This window comes from Conger conger, chromosome 10 (genome assembly GCF_963514075.1).
Source record: "Conger conger chromosome 10, fConCon1.1, whole genome shotgun sequence".
NCBI lineage: Eukaryota > Metazoa > Chordata > Actinopteri > Anguilliformes > Congridae > Conger > Conger conger.
This window is the reverse complement of record NC_083769.1, coordinates 33315044-33338499: the sequence shown is the minus strand read 5'-3', so window position 1 is coordinate 33338499 and position 23456 is coordinate 33315044. Positions and strand designations below refer to the sequence as shown.

The following is a 23456-nucleotide window of genomic DNA, read 5'->3' as shown; positions in this document are numbered from 1 at the left end:
AAAAAAAGCGAATGAGAAAGTGATGCTGCAGTCAGTGCAGCGGAACGCGCAGAGATTAGCCAATTGCAGCGAGGGGAACAGAGCGCGCGTGGGGGGAGGCGCGGGGGAGCTACTGATGACCGATCGTGAAGCCAGGAGCTCACATTCCCCGGTTCTTCTAGCAAAGCGACAGACCTGTCTATTCAACAGAACTACACAAGCTCTGGGACCTTTGAATAAACGAGAAAAACCGATCGGCACCTCTTGACTTACAGTTATTTTCCTTTAATTTACATCCATGAGATTTTTCAGGCTTACCTTCAAGTGCTTCGTCGACTGCTTTTGAATCCCCTTCGTCCCCATCGTCTGTCTGCGACGCATTGTAAATATTAGCTAATAATATCTCTAGCTATAGCTAGCCTGAAAGCTAAATATAGCTAAATAATATTTTTAATAACAAAAGACAAAAAGTAAAACAAAAGAAAAAAGGAACTGGATGACTAAATACATCTAAATTGCTAGCTACAATCTTTTGAACGATATTTGCATTTTATAAATTCCATTTAAAATATTGGGGCTAGCTAGCCATCTACCAGTTCTCCAGCCAGCATGTCACCGGAGGTGGATGAGCACATTCCAGGTAAGTTTTACTACAGCGATATATTGTATTATTATTATTATTATTATTATTATTATTATTATTATTATTATTATCGTGTGGAGCTTTTCTTTTTTTCTCTCGTATTTCTCACATCGAGCTAGTGTAGCTAACATAACGTAAGTATAGTTGTTTCGCTATTTTTATTTCGCTATTTTCTAGCAAGGCATACGAAATAAAATGCATACTACAGCCATCGATATGGTCCAACTGGCCGCCAGCGGTGCAGTGTCAACGCCAGGTAATGTTACTTGGAGACTGGCTAGTAAGCTGGTAACGTTAACTAAGATAATATAGTATGTAACGTTGTTAGTCTAACGTACGCACAGAGCTCACTGGAGTTAGCTAGCTAGAGGACGTCATATATTCGTAGGTAGACAAACTTAACGATTTCTCTAAGATACGATATATTTGGACATTTATACCTGGTGAGAAAGCTATGTAGCCACCCTAACAACAGACTTAATCAACCTTGTCAAATGTATGCCCGGATATATGAACCCTAAGCTGCATACTGAGACCACAAACATTTTCTGCCAACATCAAATGTCTAACAATGTGCTTATTAATCAAGAAGCTTCATAGTACAAGCGAAGTCAAAGATGGAACACGCGTAATACATGTTGCCTTGCCAGATAACAGTTAGTTAGTTAGCTGGCTAGCTTTACGAGTTGCCAGTCGTCAGATCCTCAATATGCGTCTGTGTGGTACTTAACTTAACAGGATACATTAAATAACGTTATACAGCCAGTTAACTTACACTAAATGTCATAGGTTAACGTTATATGCAATAGGCACATGATGCACCTTAGGCGTAGCTTCTTGAATTTGCTCTCACAAGGCTACTTACGTTACTGTTTTGTTCAGCTAGCCAACCGTTCGAGATTGCCTTAAGGTTTAGGAGTTAACTTATAACCTTACAAGTAAGCTGAAATGTTAATCTGAATTCTTCCATTTTGTAGTAATTACTGCACAAATTATGACATTGACAGCAGTATCTAGATGGACGGAAAGTAATATGCGCGCTCCAAAATGGATCTAGCTACAGTGTCGACGGGCACCTGTTCCCAGAGTAGGCTACTACTGCTGATAGCTACTAGCTAGACTAATTGCTTCATTCAAAAATATAAACAGCTAATCGTTTGACTTCATACGTTTGTGTATGCCTTCCAAACAATACCTACCATTAAAAAACTTCTAATTCGCCGGTAGCAAATGAATTACAGATGGAAGTAACGTTAATAGCGACAAGGTTAACTTAAGGTTATAGTTTAGTTGTTCAACGACTGCTATGTTTGTACAAATAGGTCCAGTGTCGGCTTAAACACTGGTGTTATTCGCAACTCCAGCCGGATAGATAAGGTAACCGGCAGTTATTGAGGATATCAGATATCAGAGATAGTTTCCCGTCATATAAAAGAGTTAGGTTTCTGTTTGCTGTTGAGGATTTGTTTCTTGGCATAGGCGACACATCAGACGGAACTAGAATATTGAAATGCAATTTGTTGAACAAGCTAAACTTACCAATTGGTATATGAACACCTCTCTCTCTCTCTCTCTCTCTCTCTCTCTCTCTCTCTCTCACACACACACACACACACACACACACACACACACACTTGCTCTCTGACTGCTCTAATCTGGAAAGAACTGCTTTCCTTTTGCATCCAGGTTGCTGTCCCTGACATTGATACAGGAGAGAGTGTGTGTGTAGTCAGAGGAAGAGAGAGAAGAGAATCTGTGTCTTTGTTTTAGAGTTAGAGAGAGTTGAAGAGAGTGGACATACAACTGAACATAAAATGATCAAGGAGGTAGAATGCTTTTCCTTTTTTATTTTAATTCAAGGAAAATATGGAGTGTGGTGGAAGAGAGTGGCACAGAGGCAGAAGGTGAAGTGCATATCTGAATAAGTAAGCAGTAAACAGAAAACATTCAGTCAGACAGGCTTGTGCTCAGGGGGAGGACCTTGGGCTTGAGTTCTGGCTCTTCTGCACATATCGCTCATTACATTACATTACATGGCATTTAGCAGACGCTCTTATCCAGAGCAACGTATAACGAAGTGCAGATCAAACACAAGTACAAGTGCGAAGAGGACCTGAGAGGACAGTACAGTTCTGAGTCCTAGTGTAAACATACAGATAATCAGAACCCTTGAAGAATACAATCAACTAGCTCAGAAGTGTATTCTATTTGTTTAGGTTGACTATAAGTGTAAACTCAAATATGAAACAAAAATGTCTCAAACTGGGGGCTTTGCGTGTGCTGGTTCATTTTCCAATCAGTCTCTTATTAAAGTTATTGAAAACATGCAGTTAGTGCACAAGTATTTCCTGTTTTCTACTTTTGTCTTAAAATAAACATGTGCTTTTCATTTTATACAGAGGTGTTAAACAGAATGTGGTCCATTAAAATATGTGTTCATGGAGTTATTTCAGCAATGGCAAAAATACTATTAGGTCAGAGCAGTTTGTAACATTCAAGTTCTGGTAGTGCAGGAGTAACATATGCTTTCTGCTGAGTTTCTGTAAGACCTGGACCAGCTGAAACTGCTGTCCATTAGTAGGACTTCTTGCCACTGTATTGTGTCCATGCATTTAAAGAGAGCTTTCAAACCTGTAGCCCTCCAGACCTAAGATTTGACCCTTAGGTTTGGAGGTCTGGGAACCCTCTTGAAAGGCATATTAAGGAGGAATGTAAAATTAAGGCTTTAGAAGTTTCTATTTGTTTAAAAAGCCTGCAGTTTCAGAAATAAAGTGCCTAAAAAGGTATTTGTACTCAAAGAGAACATTACTCTACTTTCAGGGTAGCTTACATTTGAGAAATTTGATCCTTGAAGAACAAAAATGTATCTCCATTGTCACTTTGTTTCTGAAAGTGACTCTGGACCTGAGGATGATGGGATTTCTGAGCCCAGGTTCCACGTTGAACCCTTAAGGAAGATTCTTAACCTCAGACTTTCAACTGAATAATTCAGCTTATAGGCATATATAGGTCACACAATGTGAGCAGTCACTTTATTGGACATTGTAATTTACCATTGAAGAGTTTCTCTAAGCAGTTAAATAACACCCAAAGGTCAAATTCAGGGCTTTCTTACAGACAATGACCTGGTTCATGAGCTCAATGCAGAGGGGCATTTTACCATGACTCATTTCACTTCAGTTTCTAGCCTCTCTCACCAGGGTATGAAAATTGTGTCAAACTAGTTTACAGTGAACTTGACTTCCCAAAAAAGGATTCACTCTATGCTTTCTGTCTTTTATTCAGTAAACTCGCACATTTATAAATTAATAGAAGGTACCAGTATCGAGTACTTTCAATTATACAGTGAAAACTAGCTACATTCTGTTTATGTGCAGACAACGCACTATCCCAGAACAGTTGGATTAAATGCAGACAAAGGTGCAAAATAATTAGCTATACAGCTCACCCAGTTGTAGGTCTTTTTCTGTTTTGTTTATTGGTAGTATTTGTACTGCACTCTGATCTTCCTGTATGCCCATAGATTGACCTGGCAGGGTGTGTCAGTTTGTGCTTTTTCGTGCGATGAATGCGAAAGGGAGAGATTATAACAAGCCTGTGAAAGACCAGGAAATGTTTAATGCAAATCAGGTGTGGGATGATGTAATTGGGCCATCGATTAATTTGCAAAGAGATGGTTAAATTAAGGGGGGTTTTGATAGTGTGGATTGGATGATGGAAGTTGTATTGAAATATCCTCTGCCTTTCTCGTGCTTTTTCCTCTGTAGGGGATAGGGGGCTGTCTCAGGAGGAGACAGGGGTCCCAGTGGAAGAGGAGGGCGGGGTTGTGCGCCCCCTGGTGGCCGTTCCTGGGGTCGGCGGGACGACGGGTGAAGATGGCCAGTTTGTGGAGAGAGAGACCTGGGCCAGGCAAATGGACTTCATTATGTCCTGTGTGGGCTTTGCTGTGGGCCTCGGTAACGTGTGGAGGTTCCCATACCTCTGCTACAAAAACGGTGGAGGTGAGGCCTGAAGCCATCCAGGACACACATACATTATGCAGCAGCACAAGTGGCATTTAGGCCTCATATAGGCTGCTCTTCAAATAACAAAGCACTGTAATATATGTAAAATTAAGGCAACAGGAAGATAAAGGGAATAGGATGGGCTGGAGAACAAATATTAAAACTGGGTGTGTGTGAGAGAGAGAGAGAGAGAGAGAGAGACAGAAAGAGAGCTGGAAGGAGATATGAGGACAAAAGAGTGGTGCGTGGCTTTGTGCACGTAGCCAAGCCCTTAGCACATGGTGTCATTTAACTGAGGGCATGGTTTACATCCGCAGTCCTTCCCCGCGATAAAGCTGCTCATAAACATAGCCGTTCTGTCTCCGTGGAAGGCTCACAGCCTTTCTCCTACTTTACCTCCCACTGAAGGGCGTTCCTTCCCCCTACTCCTGCCCTACCTCCCACTAAAGAAAGTCTCTTATCTCAGTCTCTCTTTCCCTCCATCCCTCCCACCTTTGTCTCACTCCTGTGACGTTTGTTCATTTGATGTCTGTGCATCGTTCTTTCAATGCGTTTTGTCCCTTTATCTGCTGAATCAAGTCAATGATACCCCCCAGCTGCTAGTGCGCTTGTCAGGTCCTCAGCGGAACAATGACTTGCTTCAGTTTTTTCTTTTGTCTGGATCAGTTTGTCAGACCCCGCCTTCCCCCTCTGCTCCACCAACCGGTGCACAAAGGTGCATTCTCCCAACTGTAGGCGTCACAGATACAGTATGGACACAGACCGGAACACAATGAGCAGTCTGTGCCCACTTTTCCTCCCAGTCTTCTTTGCCCTGTCCTTGACCAAACTAAAGTAGAGCACGTGGTAGAAGTTTACTGTAATCTTCAATCAGATTGATCGCTCAACTGTTAGCATTGCCTTCTGTAAATTGCGGTTTGTTGTGTGACAGAAAATGCATAAATAATCCCCCATTATAACATTTTTTTATTCCGTTTTATTGAATTCTATTCCTTTCTCAAATTCAGGCTGGCTTTTCATTTTCTTAAGTCACTTTCAGAAACTGAAACACATTGTTTGATAAATGTAAAAGTTTGATTAAACAGGAAAATAATTGAACAAAGTTATGAAAAATATGAAAATAGTTCATGTAAATTAAGCTCACTCCTTCTGCACTTTGCTTGGGTTGGCTCCTGATAGTCAAAATATCTTTTATTCTGTCACATGTCTTACTTTATATGTTTTTCTCCTCCCTCCCTTTCTCTCTCGCTCTCCCCTCTGATATTCTTCCTTATAAGGCCATAGCGGGCTGTCGTACACAGTGAGCATGTGAGCTAGAGAGTGTAGCGCATAAATGTTTGTGGCAGGTTGGTCCCTCCTCTTTCTTCCTGCGCTGAGTGTTCGGCTTGTCCCTTCACTTTCCATCCCTCTCTGTGTTGCCCTCACCCATGTGACTTGAGTCATCGTTCTTCCTCTGCTTCCCCCTCCATATATACACCATTGGTACCTTCCTGTGGTTTCTATGCAAGGTGAACCAATGCTGCAGGATTGGGGGGGGAGGGTTGGTCATTTTGTAAGTTCAAAGGTCTTCTTTATCATTATATGTATGAACCCTGAGGAAGCTTTGACCTTAAATGTGCTTATTCAAAGCTTTTGAATTCTGTACGTGGTCGGAAACTAAATGAAGTGGTTCATTTCCCTTCAATTGAGATTTTTTGGTTTTGGGGGACAGGATGACATTTGCATTTTTAGACATATTATTTGCATCGAGGGGAAATCTGCCAGCTGTTCCAACGTTCAGAATGAATGTAGGTTTGTCCTGTAGGCTTGTTTTTCAGAGGAAATTCACTTGTGAGTGAGTGATATTTTAGGATAAAGTGTAGATAAACCCTGCTTACTTTCAAGGTCAGGGGTTTGTTTTTTGTACACAAAAACTGCTGTAGCAGTGAAACAATGTTTTCTCCTTTCTCCTACTTGTCTTCTTTATCTGTGACCTTGTCCATCTATTTCTGAGAGGACATTCTCCCCCATGCCTATCCTTCTCTCACCCACACACATGCACGCACTCACACACACGTACGTACACACACAAACACACGCACTCAAAGACGTACGTACACAAACATATATGCACACACACACACACATATATACACACACACATGCTCTCACACACACACACACACACACATTCACATGCACACACACGTACGTACACACATGTGCATGTGGTTATTGTGTTGCAGGTGTGTTCCTGATCCCCTACATGCTGATTGTGTTCATTGGGGGGATTCCGGTGTTCTTCTTGGAGATCGCACTGGGACAGTTCATGAAGCAAGGCGGCGTCTCTGCCTGGAACATCGCCCCACTTTTCAAAGGTGAAGCCCCTGCACCTGAGCACAGTGCAGCATGACTCGCGTGTCTCTACATGTATGCCCAGTTTGGTCTTTGTTTTAGCGTGTCTGTCACTCTCCTTTAATGGTAAACAAATGGTACATTAGTCAAATCTTTATACTCATGTCCCTCTTGTCCGTCCCAGATCCCCATTCTGTTCCTCTGTAATCACGTCTTTATTGGCCTTCATATCCACCTATATATTCATCCATTTCTCTGATGTCTCTCTCCCCCCCTCAGGTTTGGGGCTTGCGTCCATGGTGATCGTGTTCTTCTGTAACACCTATTACATCATGATCCTGGTGTGGGGGCTGTACTTCCTGCTCCACTCCTTCTCAGCACCCCTGCCCTGGGCCACCTGCGGTCACCCGTGGAACACCCCAAACTGCACCCAGGACTTCCGCAGAGCCTGCAGCAATCGCAGCGCCCTCCTGGCCCTTCCCCCTGACCCCAGCTCCCCCCAGCACAACCTCTCCTCCTACCCTCTCTCCCCCTCCATCAACCTCTCCTCTCTCCTTCCTCTCAACTTCAGCTGCCCCGAGATGGAGGGCCTGCGATCTCCTGTCATTGAGTTCTGGGAGTAGGTGCCCCTCTTTTATAATACTGTCTTCGGCCTTGTTTAAGCTCTGAATAGTGCTTTTGATGGCACAGACTAGTCCATCTTGGTGTAAAATCCAGCTATGACCAGCTTCAAAACAGCTTGAGCTGGTCAAACCATTTTGAGTATGGAGCTGGTCTTAACTGGTCAACAAGCTACCAGCTGTTTCAAAACCTAACTTGAGCGGTTTTTTTCAGGGCACACCCGTGTCTGCTTCCTTTTTTCACCTTCAGGACATTACATTTCTCACATGATTATTCAGAGCTGCTCTCACATTCACTTTCTGTAGCACATTCAGAGTGATATACATGCACCAGAGTGATTGTCTCCTTCTGAAGTTTTACTCCTTCCTCAGATTCAGTCTGTTGGTCTGTGTCTCTGCCTGTGCTCTAGTGCTCTGATGACGTCTGTGTCTCTCATTCTCAGATTCACTCTGTTGGTCTGTGTCTCTCATTCTCAGATTCAGTCTGTTGGTCTGTGTCTCTGTCTGTGCTCTAGTACTCTGATGACGTCTGTGTCTCTCATTCTCAGATTCAGTCTGTTGGTCTGTGTCTCTCATTCTCAGATTCAGTCTGTTGGTCTGTGTCTCTGTGCTCTAGTGCTCTGATGACGTCTGTGTCTCTCATTCTCAGATTCAGTCTGTTGGTCTGTGTCTCTGTCTGTGTTCTAGTGCTCTGATGACGTCTGTGTCTCTCATTCTCAGATTCACTCTGTTGGTCTGTGTCTCTCATTCTCAGATTCAGTCTCTTGGTCTGTGTCCCTGTCTGTACTCTAGTGCTCTGATGACGTCTGTGTCTCTCTTTCTCAGATTCAGTCTGTTGGTCTGTGTCTCTGTCTGTGCTCTAGTGCTCTGATGACGTCTGTGTCTCTCATTCTCAGATTCAGTCTGTTGGTCTGTGTCTCTGTCTGTGCTCTAGTGCTCTGATGACGTCTGTGTCTCTCATTCTCAGATTCAGTCTGTTGGTCTGTGTCTCTGTCAGTGCTCTAGTGCTCTGATGACGTCTGTGTCTCTCATTCTCAGATTCAATCTGTTGGTCTGTGTCTCTGTCTGTGCTCTAGTGCTCTGATGACATCTGTGTTTCCCATTCTCAGATTCAGTTTCTAGGTCTGTGTCTCTGCCTGTGCTCTAGTGCTCTGATGACGTCTGTGTCTCTCATTCTCAGATTCAGTCTGTTGGTCTGTGTCTCTGTCTGTGCTCTAGTGCTCTGATGACGTCTGTGTCTCTCATTCTCAGATTCAGTCTGTTGGTCTGTGTCTCTGTCTGTGCTCTAGTGCTCTGATGACGTCTGTGTCTCTCATTCTCAGATTCAGTCTGTTGGTCTGTGTCTCTGTCTGTGCTCTAGTGCTCTGATGACGTCTGTGTCTCTCATTCTCAGATTCAGTCTGTTGGTCTGTGTCTCTGTCTGTGCTCTAGTGCTCTGATGACGTCTGTGTCTCTCATTCTCAGATTCAGTCTGTTGGTCTGTGTCTCTGTCTGTGCTCTAGTGCTCTGATGACGTCTGTGTCTCTCATTCTCAGATTCAGTCTGTTGGTCTGTGTCTGTCTGTGCTCTAGTGCTCTGATGACGTCTGTGTCTCTCATTCTCAGATTCAGTCTGTTGGTCTGTGTCTCTGTCTGTGCTCTAGTGCTCTGATGACGTCTGTGTCTCTCATTCTCAGATTCAGTCTGTTGGTCTTTGTCTCTGTCTGTGCTCTAGTGCTCTGATGGCGTCTGTGTCTCTCATTCTCAGATTCAGTCTGTTGGTCTGTGTCTCTGTCTGTGCTCTAGTGCTCTGATGACGTCTGTGTCTCTCATTCTCAGATTCAGTCTGTTGGTCTGTGTCTCTGTCTGTGCTCTAGTGCTCTGATGACGTCTGTGTCTCTCATTCTCAGATTCAGTCTGTTGGTCTGTGTCTCTGTCTGTGCTCTAGTGCTCTGATGACGTCTGTGTCTCTCATTCTCAGATTCAGTCTGTTGGTCTGTGTCTCTGTCTGTGCTCTAGTGCTCTGATGACGTCTGTGTCTCTCATTCTCAGATTCAGTCTGTTGGTCTGTGTCTCTGTCTGTGCTCTAGTACTCTGATGGCGTCTGTGTCTCTCATTCTCAGATTCACTTCGTTGGTCTGTGTCTCTGTCTGTGCTCTAGTGCTCTGATGACGTCTGTGTCTCATTCTCAGATTCAGTCTGTAGGTCTGTGTCTCTGTCTGTGCTCTAGTGGTCTGATGACGTCTGTGTCTCTCATTCTCAGATTCAGTCTGTTGGTCTGTGTCTCTGTCTGTGCTCTAGTGCTCTGATGGCGTCTGTGTCTCTCATTCTCAGGCGGAAGGTGCTGCGGTTGTCAGGAGGGTTGGACGAGGCCGGGGAGGTCAGCGGTCACATGGTTATGTGTCTGGCGGCCACCTGGGTCATTGTTTACTTCTGCATATGGAAGGGGGTTAAATCTACTGGCAAGGTGAACATAAGTGTGTTTGTGTGTGTGTTAATGGGAAGGAGGGGGTGAGACTGTGTGCCAGCTGTGTACTTTTAGTTTGTGTACATGTGGTCATACATGGTGGGCGATGCAGGGGGAACTGTATTTATATGTCCGGTATTTTTTCTGTAATTGCTTTGTTCTTGCTGTTTCAACCAATGGGATCAGCGGCTTAGCCACTACCTGCCCTTTAACCGCTGAACTAAAAGCAGCTTTTCCACTCGGTTCAGGCTGTCTAGACATCAACACTCGGGCATGCACGCACACACAAACATGCCAGGAATAAAACTAATTCAATAACTGTGAGGGGATCTGAAGACTTCCCCATTTCTCTTCACCTCACTCCAACTCAGTTCTCCTTTAATGAGAGCCACTGAAAGGACCAATACTTGAGTCAGCTATTGTTCCGGGTGTTAGCCACTGGCTGGTTGAAGGGAACATGCGCAGTGGATGGCTAGGATGTTGAAAGTGGATGACACAGTGATTTAGACTTCATGTTGGACCGAATGAAATGAAAGTAAAAATGATTTGTGTTGTTTGTTGACACAGACAGCCTAATGCTGAAGCTGAGTGAGGGCAGCCTGCCAGCCGCGCCGTAGGTCTATTATACCCGGGCTGCTGTGGAGAGCAGGCAGAAATGTGTTTGAGTTGCGGGATCTTACCTCAAATTTGGCTCTGTAATGAATTTTCCTGACCCCTGTAGGACACCCCCACCCCACCCACCTGCTCTGCCTTGGTCATCCAGCTCAGACCAGCTTTGGCTGTGTGCCTCTGTGCTTCCCAGCATGAGCAAAGCGCCAGAGAGCTCCTGAGAACAAGGAGCTGCATTCAGCTTTCCGCCCATAAGCCCATTAGCAGTTCTTTCCCCTCAGAGAGCTGAAGTTTTTTCTCCATTGGTCTTCAGATCAAGAAGTAGGGTTTAAAGGTTTTAGGAGAAAATATTTCCATACCCCACCCCTGATGTGTTGGTTTGTGTGAGCGTAAACATTTAAGCTGAAACATGAACCGCATGCTGACTTAATATAGTGTCATTGTCATGTTTGCTCTCTGCTCAGTTCTGAACACCTTGCCCTTGAGTAACACCAAGAAAGACGTATATTTGTTTTTTCACTTAATGCTGTGTATAATTTTAACAGCAGAATGGCCAGGGTTTGCAATACCTATAAGTGCAAGTATGTTTAACAGTGCAATTTCTCCATTTAAAAGCCCACTCAGTCATTTCCACAGAACGTTCGGTTGCTTTTCGATTACATGCATGGTAACTAAGTACCCCGGTGGATCATGGTACTCATAGTATTTAATGTCTTTCAGTGGAGTTTTGGTAACCTGGGCAACACATTTGTTTTGCCCACTGAACTGTATCCCCTTTGTTATTGTTGCAGTTCGCATTAACGCTACTGTGGCAATGGCAAGTACATTTGAGGTTGTTAGGCATGGTTTATTTGGCAAAACATTAGCAAACTCTCAATATCTTGCCTCACAGCCAAGGGAGACGTTTACAGTTGATCAGGAAGCAGTGTGGTTGCGTCAGTGCGCTAAGGCAGCAATTGAACACGCCCGACTAGAAATCTGTTCCATTTGTCCCAAACATGAAAATGAAATGTATAAAAAGTGCTGTGATTTCTACATGATGACAGCAGAGTGTATATCAAAAGCTGGGAATGTGCATAACCACATATGAAATGTTTGATTACAAATCTTAAATTGTGGCGTACAGAGCCAAATCAAGAAAAAATATGTGTCCCGAACTGTATGAACACAAATTCTGGCAGAGGTTAACATGACTGATAGACACATACCATGATGTGCGTGATATCCTTAACTCTAGAACGGCGTCTGCATGTCTTCTTGCATTTGGTGTTATAATACTCCATTATTACTTATTACTCCCCTCATTAAAACTATCCATCAACCCATGTAAGATTTTAAATAAAAAATAAAAAAAAACTCAAAAAGAACCGTTGGAGCCAGGCCCTGGACTTTTCTGCTTTAAGGCACGGAGTCCATCAACACTATCATTGACAATATGCAAAACTGAGCTTCAATAACTTTACTATTGCATTTAGCAGTATGCAGTAGTACATCATGGTACATCCCTGTAGGTTCAGCCTGTGCTGTGCGCTGTAGCTGTGCGCTGTAGCTGTGTGCTGTATGGTTGCTGTGCGCTGTAGCTGTGCGCTGTAGCTGTGCGCTGTATGGTCGCTGTAGCTGTAGCTGTAGCTGTGCCTGCCTCCCCGCCCCAGGTGGTGTACTTCACAGCGCTCTTCCCCTACCTGGTGCTGGTGGTGCTGCTGGCCCACGGAGTCACCTTACCAGGAGCTCTGGACGGGATTGTGTACTACCTGAAGCCTGACTGGTCCAAGCTCGGAGAGGCCCAGGTCAGAGTACAGTGTGTGTGTGAATGTTTTTTTCGGTGTCTGTGTGTCTGTCTATTTGAGCATATGTTTCTGGGTGTGTTTGATTGGCACATGCTTATTGAAGCAAAAGCACCATTGTGCTGACCTATGCTCATCACCATGGTCCCCCCGGTACACACATTCCCTGCAGATCAGGCAGTGTTACTGCTTTCTACCCGATGCCAAGCCAATTCTTTACAACAATGCTGCACAGCTCATTGCAGTGTTTTAAAACATTTCTAATTTATTCTGATATATTATTTAAAGGAATGCTTCTCTGCACATTTATAAAAAGCTCAAATGTAACCCGTTTTCCTAGTTATGCATATCCGAAAGCTATACTTTAGTTTTAATAATATCTGAGAACATGAGATCACTGAGAATTCAGTCTGCAGATTATCTAAACATTATGCAAAAACTCATAATATGTTGCTTCACCTCTCCTCTCTGGATTATGTCAAATTACATCGGAAATTGTTTTATTATCATTACCTCAAGGAAGCCTACACATCAATGTGTTATTTGTGACCGTAACATATAATTATGGGCTCCAAGCACTTACTACACTGTAGTTATTGTCTGCTCTTCGTAGACTAGTCCCTGGTTATGGGTATGTACTTTGTTGTACATCACTCTGGATAAGAATGTCTGCTAAATGCCTGTAATATAATATAAGGTAAGCAGTGTGTGTCTTAGCCTGTGTGGTGTTTTAAAAGATTTCCATGTAACAGCTTGCTAGCCTCATGCTAACAGCATTGGTATGGTATCAGCTGCATCACCGTGCATTCCTGCAGACTCCAGACAGACAGTAATTAAGTTCTAAAAGGGATTATACGAATCCATGATGAAAACAAACAATGAAATTCAAAATGAATGGCTTTAATGCATCAGGGGAGATGTACAAGCTTTGAAGATACGTATACGTGGTATACAAGGTGTTTGATGGGCATCTATTTTTACGTAAACCCATTGAAGTTTATACTGTATATCTGTCCTTATGCTTTTTTGTGCCTGGGTTTACAGTGCCGTATCATAGCTTTCAAGAAAAATGTAGAATGTGTCAGTTTTCTGTGTGCTACATTGTAGACTGAAAAGGTTGAGGCGCAGCGTGAATGTTGGATGTGCTTGTTTCTATCCCCCTATCCCTCAGGTGTGGATTGACGCAGGAACGCAGATCTTTTTCTCCTATGCTATTGGCCTGGGTGCACTGACCGCACTGGGAAGTTACAACCGCTTCCACAACAACTGCTACCAGTGAGTCCCCTAAAGCAACTAGGTGAACAGTCAAGTCAAGGGGAACTGTGTTGCTTCCTTTGCCGAAAGCCTAAATTCAGTGAAAATGCCATTGTGTCCTTCATTTAAGATTTGAACTGTGTCATTTATGATTTAGTTACTAATGTCATTGTCTTGTCTTGTCCTTCTCATATTGGGAATCTGGGCGTTTGTTCATTAATGTTCATATAGATGAGCAGTTTGAGCACATCGATGTTCACTCATTGCAGTCTGAATCTCTGAATCCTCGAAAGCACATTTGCTCACAGTTTTTAGTTGTGCATTCTACTGACAAAGTTGTCAGAACAGGTTCTTCTCTTTTTTCCCCCCAGTGGTTCTCTTGTCATGAAGTCAAATGATTTAACGTTCAATTGTTCTTCGAAAGCGGATGAATTTGACACAAATGTTGCCCCTCAACTGGTTCCGGTAGTCAGGTTACACTGAGGATTTAGATGTTTTTTCCTGATATCTAAGATATTGGGTTCAAACCATTTTCAATTCAAGGTTATGGCATCAAAGAGCAAGGTCATATGGGCTCCTAATAGGCACTTTCCAGTTCCTAACTTGGTTCTTGTGCCTGTTTAATGAAACTGTATAAATGTTCCATTCTTTTTGTCTGTATTACAATACTTTGTAATTATATAATGTTTTGTTTATAATGGTCCAAATGTGTTAAAGCGATCTGTCAAAAATGGCCTTATTGAGTATGTCCAGTGTGCCTGGACATTTCTGTACATAGTATGTTTGCCCCTCGTCCATGTCCTCACCTGCATGATTTTCTAAATTTATATCTTCCAGTTATGTTACTTTACTTTTACTTCTCTCTGTGGTTTGACTGAGCTCTTGAATCAGTTCATTTTCTTAGTGGTTGAGTCAGGCACTTGTTATGCTTGAATCACAAGGCTCCCGTGAATCCCGGCCTGTTAATCGCAATGCAATTTCGGACATCTTGTTAAGGGTTTTATAAGGTACGTGGTGTTCAGAATCCAAAAGAATGCGGCTTTCGGTCAAAACATGCTGAACTGTGTGTTGACTGTGTGCTGTGTGCTGGCCTGTTGACTGTATCATACCACACACACAGAGTATGGGGCCTATTGACTGCACCATACCACACACAGAGAGTATGGGGCCTGTTGACTGCACCATACCACACACAGAGAGTATGGGGCTTGTCGACAGCACCATACCACACACAGAGAGTATGGGGCTTGTCGACAGCACCATACCACACACAGAGAGTATGGGGCCTGTTGACTGCATTGTACCACACAGAGAGTATGGGGCCTGTTGACTGCGCCATACCACACACAGAAAGTATGGGGCCTGTTGACTGCATTGTACCACACAGAGAGTATGGGGCCTGTTGACTGCATTGTACCACACAGAGAGTATGGGGCCTGTTGACTGCACCATACCACACACAGAGAGTATGGGGCCTGTTGACTGAACCATACCACACACAGAGAGTATGGGGCCTGTTGACTGCACCATACCACACACAGAGAGTATGGGGCCTGTTGACTGCATTGTACCACACACAGAGAGTATGGGGCCTGTTGACTGCATTGTACCACACACAGAGAGTATGGGGCCTGTTGACTGCATTGTACCACACACAGAGAGTATGGGGCCTATTGACTCTATTGTACCACACAGAGAGTTTGGGGCCTGTTGACTCTATTGTACCACACAGAGAGTTTGGGGCCTGTTGACTGCATTGTACCACACAGAGAGTATGGGGCCTGTTGACTGTATCGTACCACACAGAGAGTATGGGGCCTGTTGACTGCATTGTACCACACAGAGAGTATGGGGCCTGTTGACTCTATTGTACCACACAGAGAGTATGGGGCCTGTTGACTCTATTGTACCACACAGGGAGTATGGGGCCTGTTGACTCTATTGTACCACACAGAGAGTATGGGGCCTGTTGACTGTATCGTACCACACAGAGGGAAAGTTTTGGTATCAGTAGATTCGGTAGTGAGACAGACAGCATGCGCATCTGGCAGTCATAGAGGTGATGAATAACCCTAACGACACTGCATTATCTACTCCATTAGTGCTCTTCCTTTCCAAGTGCCCATCTCTGTTCATCATGGATATCGACCTATTAGATGGTTGGCTCTGCCAAGGAAGAGGGACAGACAAAGTGGATGTGAAGCTTAGGGTTGGATACTTAAGATATAAACATAATTATTGCAGATAGATGCAAATTGACTTCAGTAAATCTGGAGCATCAGGTAACTGTTACCTGTGTGTGCTGGGGTACGCGGCTCCTTATCCCCTGTCGTGTGACTCACAGCAACCTGTGGGAAAGTAATGAGAATGATTTCAAATAGGACATCTACAGTAAGGCACCTATTCATGGTGTGAAATGGCAATATGGTGATTTGTATTCAGGTTCCATTATTCCTCAAGCATTGTAGTTATTCTATTGTAGCGCAAACCTTTTTTGGATTCAGACACATTTCGAGATTTAAATATCAACACAGATATGTCTCCTTCTGTTCCTTTGTCTTCTGTTAGACCGCTTTCTCACTCTTCCTTCTCTCATTCACTACCTTTCTTTTTTCAGCCTTATTTCCACCTGTATGTTCCTCCCTGGCCCTCTTCCCACTCTCTCTCTCTTTTTGTTGTCACATTCAAAGGGGAAAAATGATTGAGCTGTATTGACTGACTGTTGTAATTGAGGTTATCCTGCTGCTAGTGTAAGCTTTGAACAGTAAAGGTGTGTTTAATCTCTCTGTCTCTCTCTCTCTCTCTCTCATCGCAGGGATGCCTTTGTCCTTGCCCTGATCAACAGCGGGACCAGTTTCTTTGCCGGCTTTGTGGTGTTCTCAGTGCTGGGGTTCATGGCGGCGGAGCAGGGGGTGGACATCAGCAAGGTTGCAGAGAGCGGTGAGGCCCGGGGCTCGAACCCTCCTCTTCCTCTCTTCCCTCTCTTTCTCTCATTTCATGTCATTCCTTCGCTCAGTACAGTCACCCACCCGAGCCGCTGCTTTATCTCGTTAGTGTGTAAACGTCACGCGCACGGTAAGCACACAGATTACAGCGGTCCCGCTGTTCTGTGCCATGCTCTCTTTTCCGGAGTCGCAGTCGCCCTGCCCGCCCCTGAACAGTCAGTGAATTTACTGCCACTGCATGCTCTGGAGTGCTGCAGTCACGCTAGCTCACACCTAGATTCAGTCCTGGGCTCTTAGAGCTGAGGCACTGCTGGCAAAGCCTGATGCAGCTGAGTAATGTCTGGTTCTGAAGTGTGTGTTCTGTGTGTGTGTGTTCTCTGTGTGTGTGCGTGCGTGCGTGCGTGCGTGTGTGTGTGTGCGTGCGCGTGCGTGTGCGTGCGTGCGTGTGTGCGTGCTGCCGTCCTCCTCAGGGCCTGGCTTGGCTTTCATCGCCTACCCGAAGGCGGTCACCCTCATGCCCATGGCCCCGGTGTGGGCGGCCCTCTTCTTCTTCATGCTGCTGGTTCTGGGACTGGACAGCCAGGTCTGACCCCCCCACCACCCCGGCCAAACCTCAGAGCAGGGCTGCCCAGCCCTTTTCCCTATATCAGTCCATTACAAATGTATGCTTGTATTTATTCCTGTACATATTGTATCGTATTGAGGCATGTGCACTGTATGGACTGTGGTAACACATTTTCTCTAGAACGACTAAAGAAAAAAAATCCGGTGTACCGTCCTGCAGGTTTTCAATTCCAGCCCTAACACACACAACTCATTCGACAGCTAGAGATCTCCTTGACCTGTTAATTCGTCAGTCCGCCAAATAAGGAGCGAAATGAAAACCTACAGAACGGTAGAGCGTCAGGAAGCAGGGTTGTGCGGCCATGCCTGCAGTCATAGATCTAGAATCACTAGATTGGATGTACACTCAGTGAGCACATTTATTTGGTAGTACACCAACTCGACAATGCAGAAATTTAATCAGTCAAGCATGTGGCAGCAGCAAAGTGCATAAAAGCATGCAGATGTGGTCATGTGGTCACACATTACAACTGTGCCATGCAAAAGAGTATCTCTTAACACACAACACGTAGAACCTCTAAGGGCATAGGCTACAGCAGCGGAAGACTTAATACGTCTTAACAAAAAAAAAGTAATAAATACCTAATAAAGTGATCGCTGAGTGTATACGCAAACTGTATGGCAGTAAGGGGGTGAGTGCAGACAGTTTATTTTACAGTGCTGTTCAATATCTGCTTGGTAAGCTGCCGCAGTTGTAAAATGTGAAGTTGTTAATGGCGGTGATAGACAACAGTAGTTCTGTGGACCCACAGCGCTCTCTTTAAATCTGATTCAGTTGTGACGCAGCGACTGCTCTTGCTGTTGCCACTCTGAAACCCAGTGTTGGACCGATGGCCTAAAGTGTACTAAGGAAAATGGTAGGAAAATGGCGAGCATTGTTGGGCTGAACGGCCTGTTCTCGTCATGATGTTATGTTATGTTACATGATGTCATGTGTGGTATCTGTGTGTTGTTAGCCCATTGTAATGAAGTCACGGTGCAGGTGTCACATGTCCTGATGTCTCTCTCTCTCTGTGTCCCGTGCCTCAGTTCGTGGGGGTTGAAGGATTTATCACAGGTATTATGGACATGCTTCCCCCTAACACGCTGGCATGCTCTTTTCGTCGAGAGGTTGTCGTGGCAATCTGCTGCATCACCTGCTTCTTTATCGACCTCTCCATGGTAACAGAGGTAAGGTTTAGAAATCGCAAGGCCTCTGTCTGAATTTGTTTGAAATGCCACGTTGGAGGGAAAGCTTTGATGAAGTGCTTTTTATTCATGTTGTTGTGACCGGGGCGGTGAAGATAAACATTTGCTCTTCTTTTCTTCCCTCCGTCTGTGTTTGCGCAGGGCGGCATGTATGTGTTCCAGCTCTTTGATTACTACTCTGCCAGCGGGATGACTCTGCTCTGGCAGGCCTTCTGGGAGTGTGTGGTGGTGGCGTGGGTCTATGGTAAGAGCGTAAACTGCAGGTACTAAGAGGAAGCGGGAAGTGCCAAGATCAAGTGTGTGAGTGTGTGTTCATGGGTGAGTGTGTGTGTGTGTGTGAGCGAGAGAGTATGTGTGTGTTTGCGTGTGTGTGTGTGTGTGTGTGTGTGTGACAGTGAGAGAGTTTCATTTCCACGATTGCACAACTCCTCATCGTAGCAGAAGTTTTCTGAGAATGAAACCTGAATAGAGTGCTGTGGCAGATGAGTCATTGGTAAGTCAGTGTGGGAGTGTGGGAGTGTATGAGTGTATTACTCCTGATGGAAATCGATAATTTCTTTCTTTTTTTTCCTTCTCTGTCTCTTTGGTCCTCCATCTGTTTCACTCTTACTCTCTTTCATTCCATCTCTCACTCTGTCTCTTCCCTCCCTCGCTCTCTCTCTCCGACCCCCTTTATCTCTCTCCCTCCCTCTTTCCCCCCTTTCTCTCTCTCTCTCCCCCCCCAGGAGCGGACCGCTTCATGGATGACGTGGCGCGGATGATCGGTTACCGCCCACTCCCCTACATGAAGTGGTGCTGGTCCTACATCACGCCCTTAGTGTGTGTGGTGAGTCCCTCGCCTATCTACCTAGCCTTCATGAGTGCCAGAGGTCGCATTCTTAACGCTGCCCTAACACTCTGCACACCTCAGACCAGAGCATCACATCAGCACACAACCACAGACCAGAACATCGCACCTGCACAGAACCACAGACCAGAGCAAGTGCATCTACAGTGCAGTACAGTACACATGTTAATGGGTTCTGCCCCTGAACTCCCTCCCTGCATCAATTATAGCTTTTTCCACGTAGTGGATTGTTTTAAGACCAGGAGCAGACATTGATCCTGGATGAGTTGTTCACAGGAAGCATATGGAAAAAAAATGGAAATGGAAAGTGTGTGGTGCTTTAGGTATTGAGGGCTCCAGGGTAGACATTGGGACGCAGGCAGATGGCTGAAGCACAGCACTCTAGTCCTGCAGTTTTACACTGGAAAACTGTGCCATCTGCTGGATATTACAGACTCCTCAGATACTTCCCTTCTCTGAAGCCATAAAGACACAAGTGTGAGATAAGAAGAACATGAGTGATCTCTGAATGGTGCATGGCAGTATTTCCGTGGTTGCCTCATTGTGTAAGCGTCTGTGTTTCTGTGTGTGTGTCTGCTTGTGTGTGCTTACAGCAGTTAACACTGTGTTTGGTTGATTGGCAGGGTGTCTTCCTTTTCCACGTGGTGAACTACAGGCCTCTGACCTATAACTCCAGCTATGTGTACCCCTGCTGGGGAGAGGCCTTGGGCTGGGGGCTGGCACTCTCCTCCATGCTGTGCATCCCCATCAGCGTCCTATACAAACTGCTGCGCTGCAAGGGCTCGCTCAGAGAGGTGTGTGTGTGTGTGTGTGTGTGTGTGAGAGAGATGCTGTGTGTGTGTATAGGTGTGTGAGAGATGCTGTGTGTGTGTGTGTATGTATGTGTGTGAGAGAGATGCTGTATGTGGGTGTCTGTGTGTGAGAGAGATGCTGTGTGTTTGTGTGTGTGTGTGAGAGATGCTGTATGTGTGTGTGTGTGTGAGAGAGAGATGCTGTATGTGTGTGTGTGTGTGTGTGTGTGAGAGAGAGAGAGATGTGTGTGTGTGTGTGCGTATGCTGTGTGTGCGTATGCTCCTGACCGGTCCCCCTGTCTGCACAGCGCTGGCAGCACCTGACCACCCCGGTGTGGGGGAGACACCACCTGGAGTACCTGGCACCTGAGTCTGAGGCCAAGCTCCTGCCCCCACCCGGACTGAGCAAGAACACCCTGCTCTTCGAGAGCGTCATCTGACCTGCCCGCCTCCCTCCACCCTGTCTGTGTCTCCGTCCATCCACGCTCCTCTCCCTTCTGCGTCTCACTCAGAGACACACATGAACTATTCAACAGTCACGCACACGCACGCACACACACACACACTCTCACACAGACACACACTCACATTTACACCAAAGAAAGTGGCTGGAGAACACATACACAACCAGTACACTCACACCCGCATGTCTCTCCCCGTGTCTGCGTTTCCCTGTGCCGTGCTGCCGCGTGCTGTCCGTCTCGCTGTGGTACCGTGATCGTGTTGTGATGTAGAGTACAGTAGTGTTATTGTGCCCAGTCATTCTCTCTCTCTCTCTCTCTCTCTGCTTTGTGTCTGTGTGTCTGTGGTTCCTCCTGCCATGCTCTGTCTCCACAGAGTTTGGCAGCTCTTCAGCAGCCTTTCTGTGTGAGAGGGGAGCAGTTCTGGTTTTGTCAGTGATACTAGATATTGTACCCACGTGGTTTTCACAATGAATTCTCCCTGCAGAAATTCAGTCAGACAATCAGAAACAGAATAATACTAACACAATTACTGAAAATGGAGATTTACTGTAATTTGGCTGTGATTCGCAAGAAACAGGGCGAGTATTATTAAAATGACAAAAACGTGTGTGTGAGAAACCAGAATGGCCCTGCTCTTATTACACTGCTTCAGCTTCTTCTCCTAGAGGAATGAACTAAATTAGGTTTGGAAAGGACCTTTCTCATGATATCCATATAAATGCTGGGATGATGGTTATGTGTGTGTGCACATGTGAGAAAGTGAGTGTGCCATCTGATCGTGCCTCTTGTGTGATAATTGGTGTGTGTGTGCGCATTTGTGTGTGTCCGTGTGCGTGTGTGTGTGTGTGCGTGTGTGTGCATGTGTGTGTGTGAACGGGTGTGTGTGTGCGCGCGCGCGTGCGTTTGTGAAAACCGAGCAGTATCATTTTCCCTTCTCCACGAGATCCACCAATCTCTGGCTGAGCAGGTGATTGGTCTACAGCTGTGAATCAGTCCTCTGCGGGTCAGAGAAGCGTGGGCCCTCCACCCCCCCCCCCCCCTATTATCAAGGGCCTGATCTCAGTTCTCTCCCCCCCCCCCCCCCCCCATATGCACAACACCTCTAACGAGAACCCAGCTTACGCATAAAATCTGTTTTCAGAGGTGGTGAGAGAGTTGTGAGGACTCAGCCGTGCCATGCTCAAAACAATGGAGTCACTTTTGTTACAGTTGGGGAGGAGCATGTCTGCCGTGCTATCATGCTATCAAGTGAGAGCATATTAGCCAATCACAATCATCCATTGCAAGGTCACTGTGTTACATTCTCGCTGAAGCCAGCCATCTTTCATCTCTGGACGTATGACAATTTCGCGTGTTTTTCGGTCAGCTATCAGGTTTTAAAGCCTGTCTTCATTTCTGTCTTCATTTTTCGAGCGTGTCATTGATTTACTTTCACATTCCTTTAAAGGCCCATGCATGGCAGTGTCTTGAGTGGAAATTTCAGGTAGCTGCCATCGCTCTCATGTCTGCTACATGCAGCACCATGTCGGAAGAGCTGTAAATAGAGTGGGACAGATTTGCTTTCGGTGGGGTTACATTACCACCCCTGTCACTCTTGAGCACCTGTCTTTATGATCTGTCTATAGTGTTTACTGCAGTGACAACAGGGCAGCCATGTTGCTACCCGGCTAAAGCCAATTTAATCTCACTCCTCAGTGTACGAGCGCATGTTACCAAGGAAGGCAGTCAGTGCCTGCTCTCTAATCCACAGCCCTGCCCTCAACCTGCTCTGCCAGCTAACTTTCCGCCATTTCCTCTCCTTGCTGTGTAACTGTATGTTAGATGTCTTACACCCTCCTCCAAAAAACGCAACCTCCAAATTCAAATTATCTTCAGTGTCAGTATTCTGTGGGCTTGTAAACCAGTGTTAATATTGTGGAACAAGTTTATTCTTTATATCCACGTTGCTGATGGGAGCTGAAGTGGAGAGGAAGAAATTTCTGGAAATGCCAAGCAAAAAGCAATAAAAGATGCAAGGATGTTAACTGCCATGTTCTCGTTTTTATTCAAATGCATCGTCTGTTAATGTATTATATACAGTGGCTTCAGAAAGTATTCAGACCCCTTCACTTTATGCACATTGTGTGGTATATATTTTTTTTTAAATGGATAAAATTGCCATTTTTGCCCAACAATCTACACTCAACCCATGATGACAAAGTGAAAACGTTTTTAGAAATATTTGCGCATTTGTGTTCAAAGAAACAGCAGTACAAGCTGATGAACCACTTATTAGTAGTAGTGATATTTCTGCATGGCAAATACTTTACATGTAGATGTAGTAGTGTAATAGAAAAACAACAGACCCAACTGTCATGACATGCACGCTGCTTGTTCTGAGTAATTGACTCATTCATTGAAAGGTGCGTGTTCAAAATAATAGCAGTGTGGAGTTTAATTAGAGAATTTATTCATTCTGTGAAAAAACGTGTCATTTATTAAGGAAGAAGGGAAGCAAATGTTTCACACATTGTTATAAAATATATTTCCTTCTGAATTTCTAAGTAAAATTGGCCGTGACCCGCGGTGGCGCAACAGGCTAAGATGCAGCGGATTTGCGGTTGCAGTTTGTTGCTCTCGTGGCATAATTGGCCCGCTGCTCCAGAGGGAGGGACTTGTCAGGGTCAGCTGATCGCCGCGCTGGGGCGCCCTGGAATCACGGTTACGAGCATGAGACGAGATGGCTTGAAGAAGGTGTGTCGCTCTCCTTCGGGCCGCCGAGGGACGTGGTGTGGGCGGTGTATCTTAACACTAACTCTAATTGGATTAGATGGGGTACAATTGGCTACCAATTTGGGAGAAAAAGGGAAAAATTTGAAATTAATGTACTTAAAATTTTTTTTAAAATGGGCCGTTCCAAACATTGTTAGGAGGAACAATGTCATT

The 23456-nt window shown here is 45.1% G+C and overlaps 1 protein-coding gene across 1 annotated transcript; it reads left to right on the top strand.

Moving 5' to 3' along the window:
• Positions 1 to 160: 160 nt before the first annotated feature.
• Positions 161 to 22555, top strand: si:ch211-117c9.5 (sodium- and chloride-dependent creatine transporter 1). Its single transcript, XM_061256911.1, has 14 exons — positions 161 to 619; positions 4390 to 4623; positions 6852 to 6983; positions 7240 to 7579; positions 9893 to 10025; positions 12287 to 12421; positions 13590 to 13693; positions 16488 to 16612; positions 17088 to 17200; positions 18271 to 18411; positions 18571 to 18673; positions 19155 to 19255; positions 19900 to 20070; positions 20376 to 22555. The coding sequence occupies exons 1-14, from the start codon at positions 589 to 591 to the stop codon at positions 20505 to 20507; spliced, it is 1995 nt and encodes a 664-aa protein (XP_061112895.1). The 5' UTR covers positions 161 to 588; the 3' UTR covers positions 20508 to 22555.
• The last annotated feature ends 901 nt before the right edge of the window (positions 22556 to 23456 follow it).

Bases quoted from the DNA above. Each gene is read 5' to 3' on its own strand.
- si:ch211-117c9.5 (XM_061256911.1), top strand. From the start codon at position 589: ATGTCACCGGAGGTGGATGAGCACATTCCAG. The intron at 10,026-12,286 runs GTGAACATAAGT...TCCCCGCCCCAG, and splicing joins GGGTTAAATCTACTGGCAAG to GTGGTGTACTTCACAGCGCT. The intron at 12,422-13,589 runs GTCAGAGTACAG...CCTATCCCTCAG, and splicing joins CCAAGCTCGGAGAGGCCCAG to GTGTGGATTGACGCAGGAAC.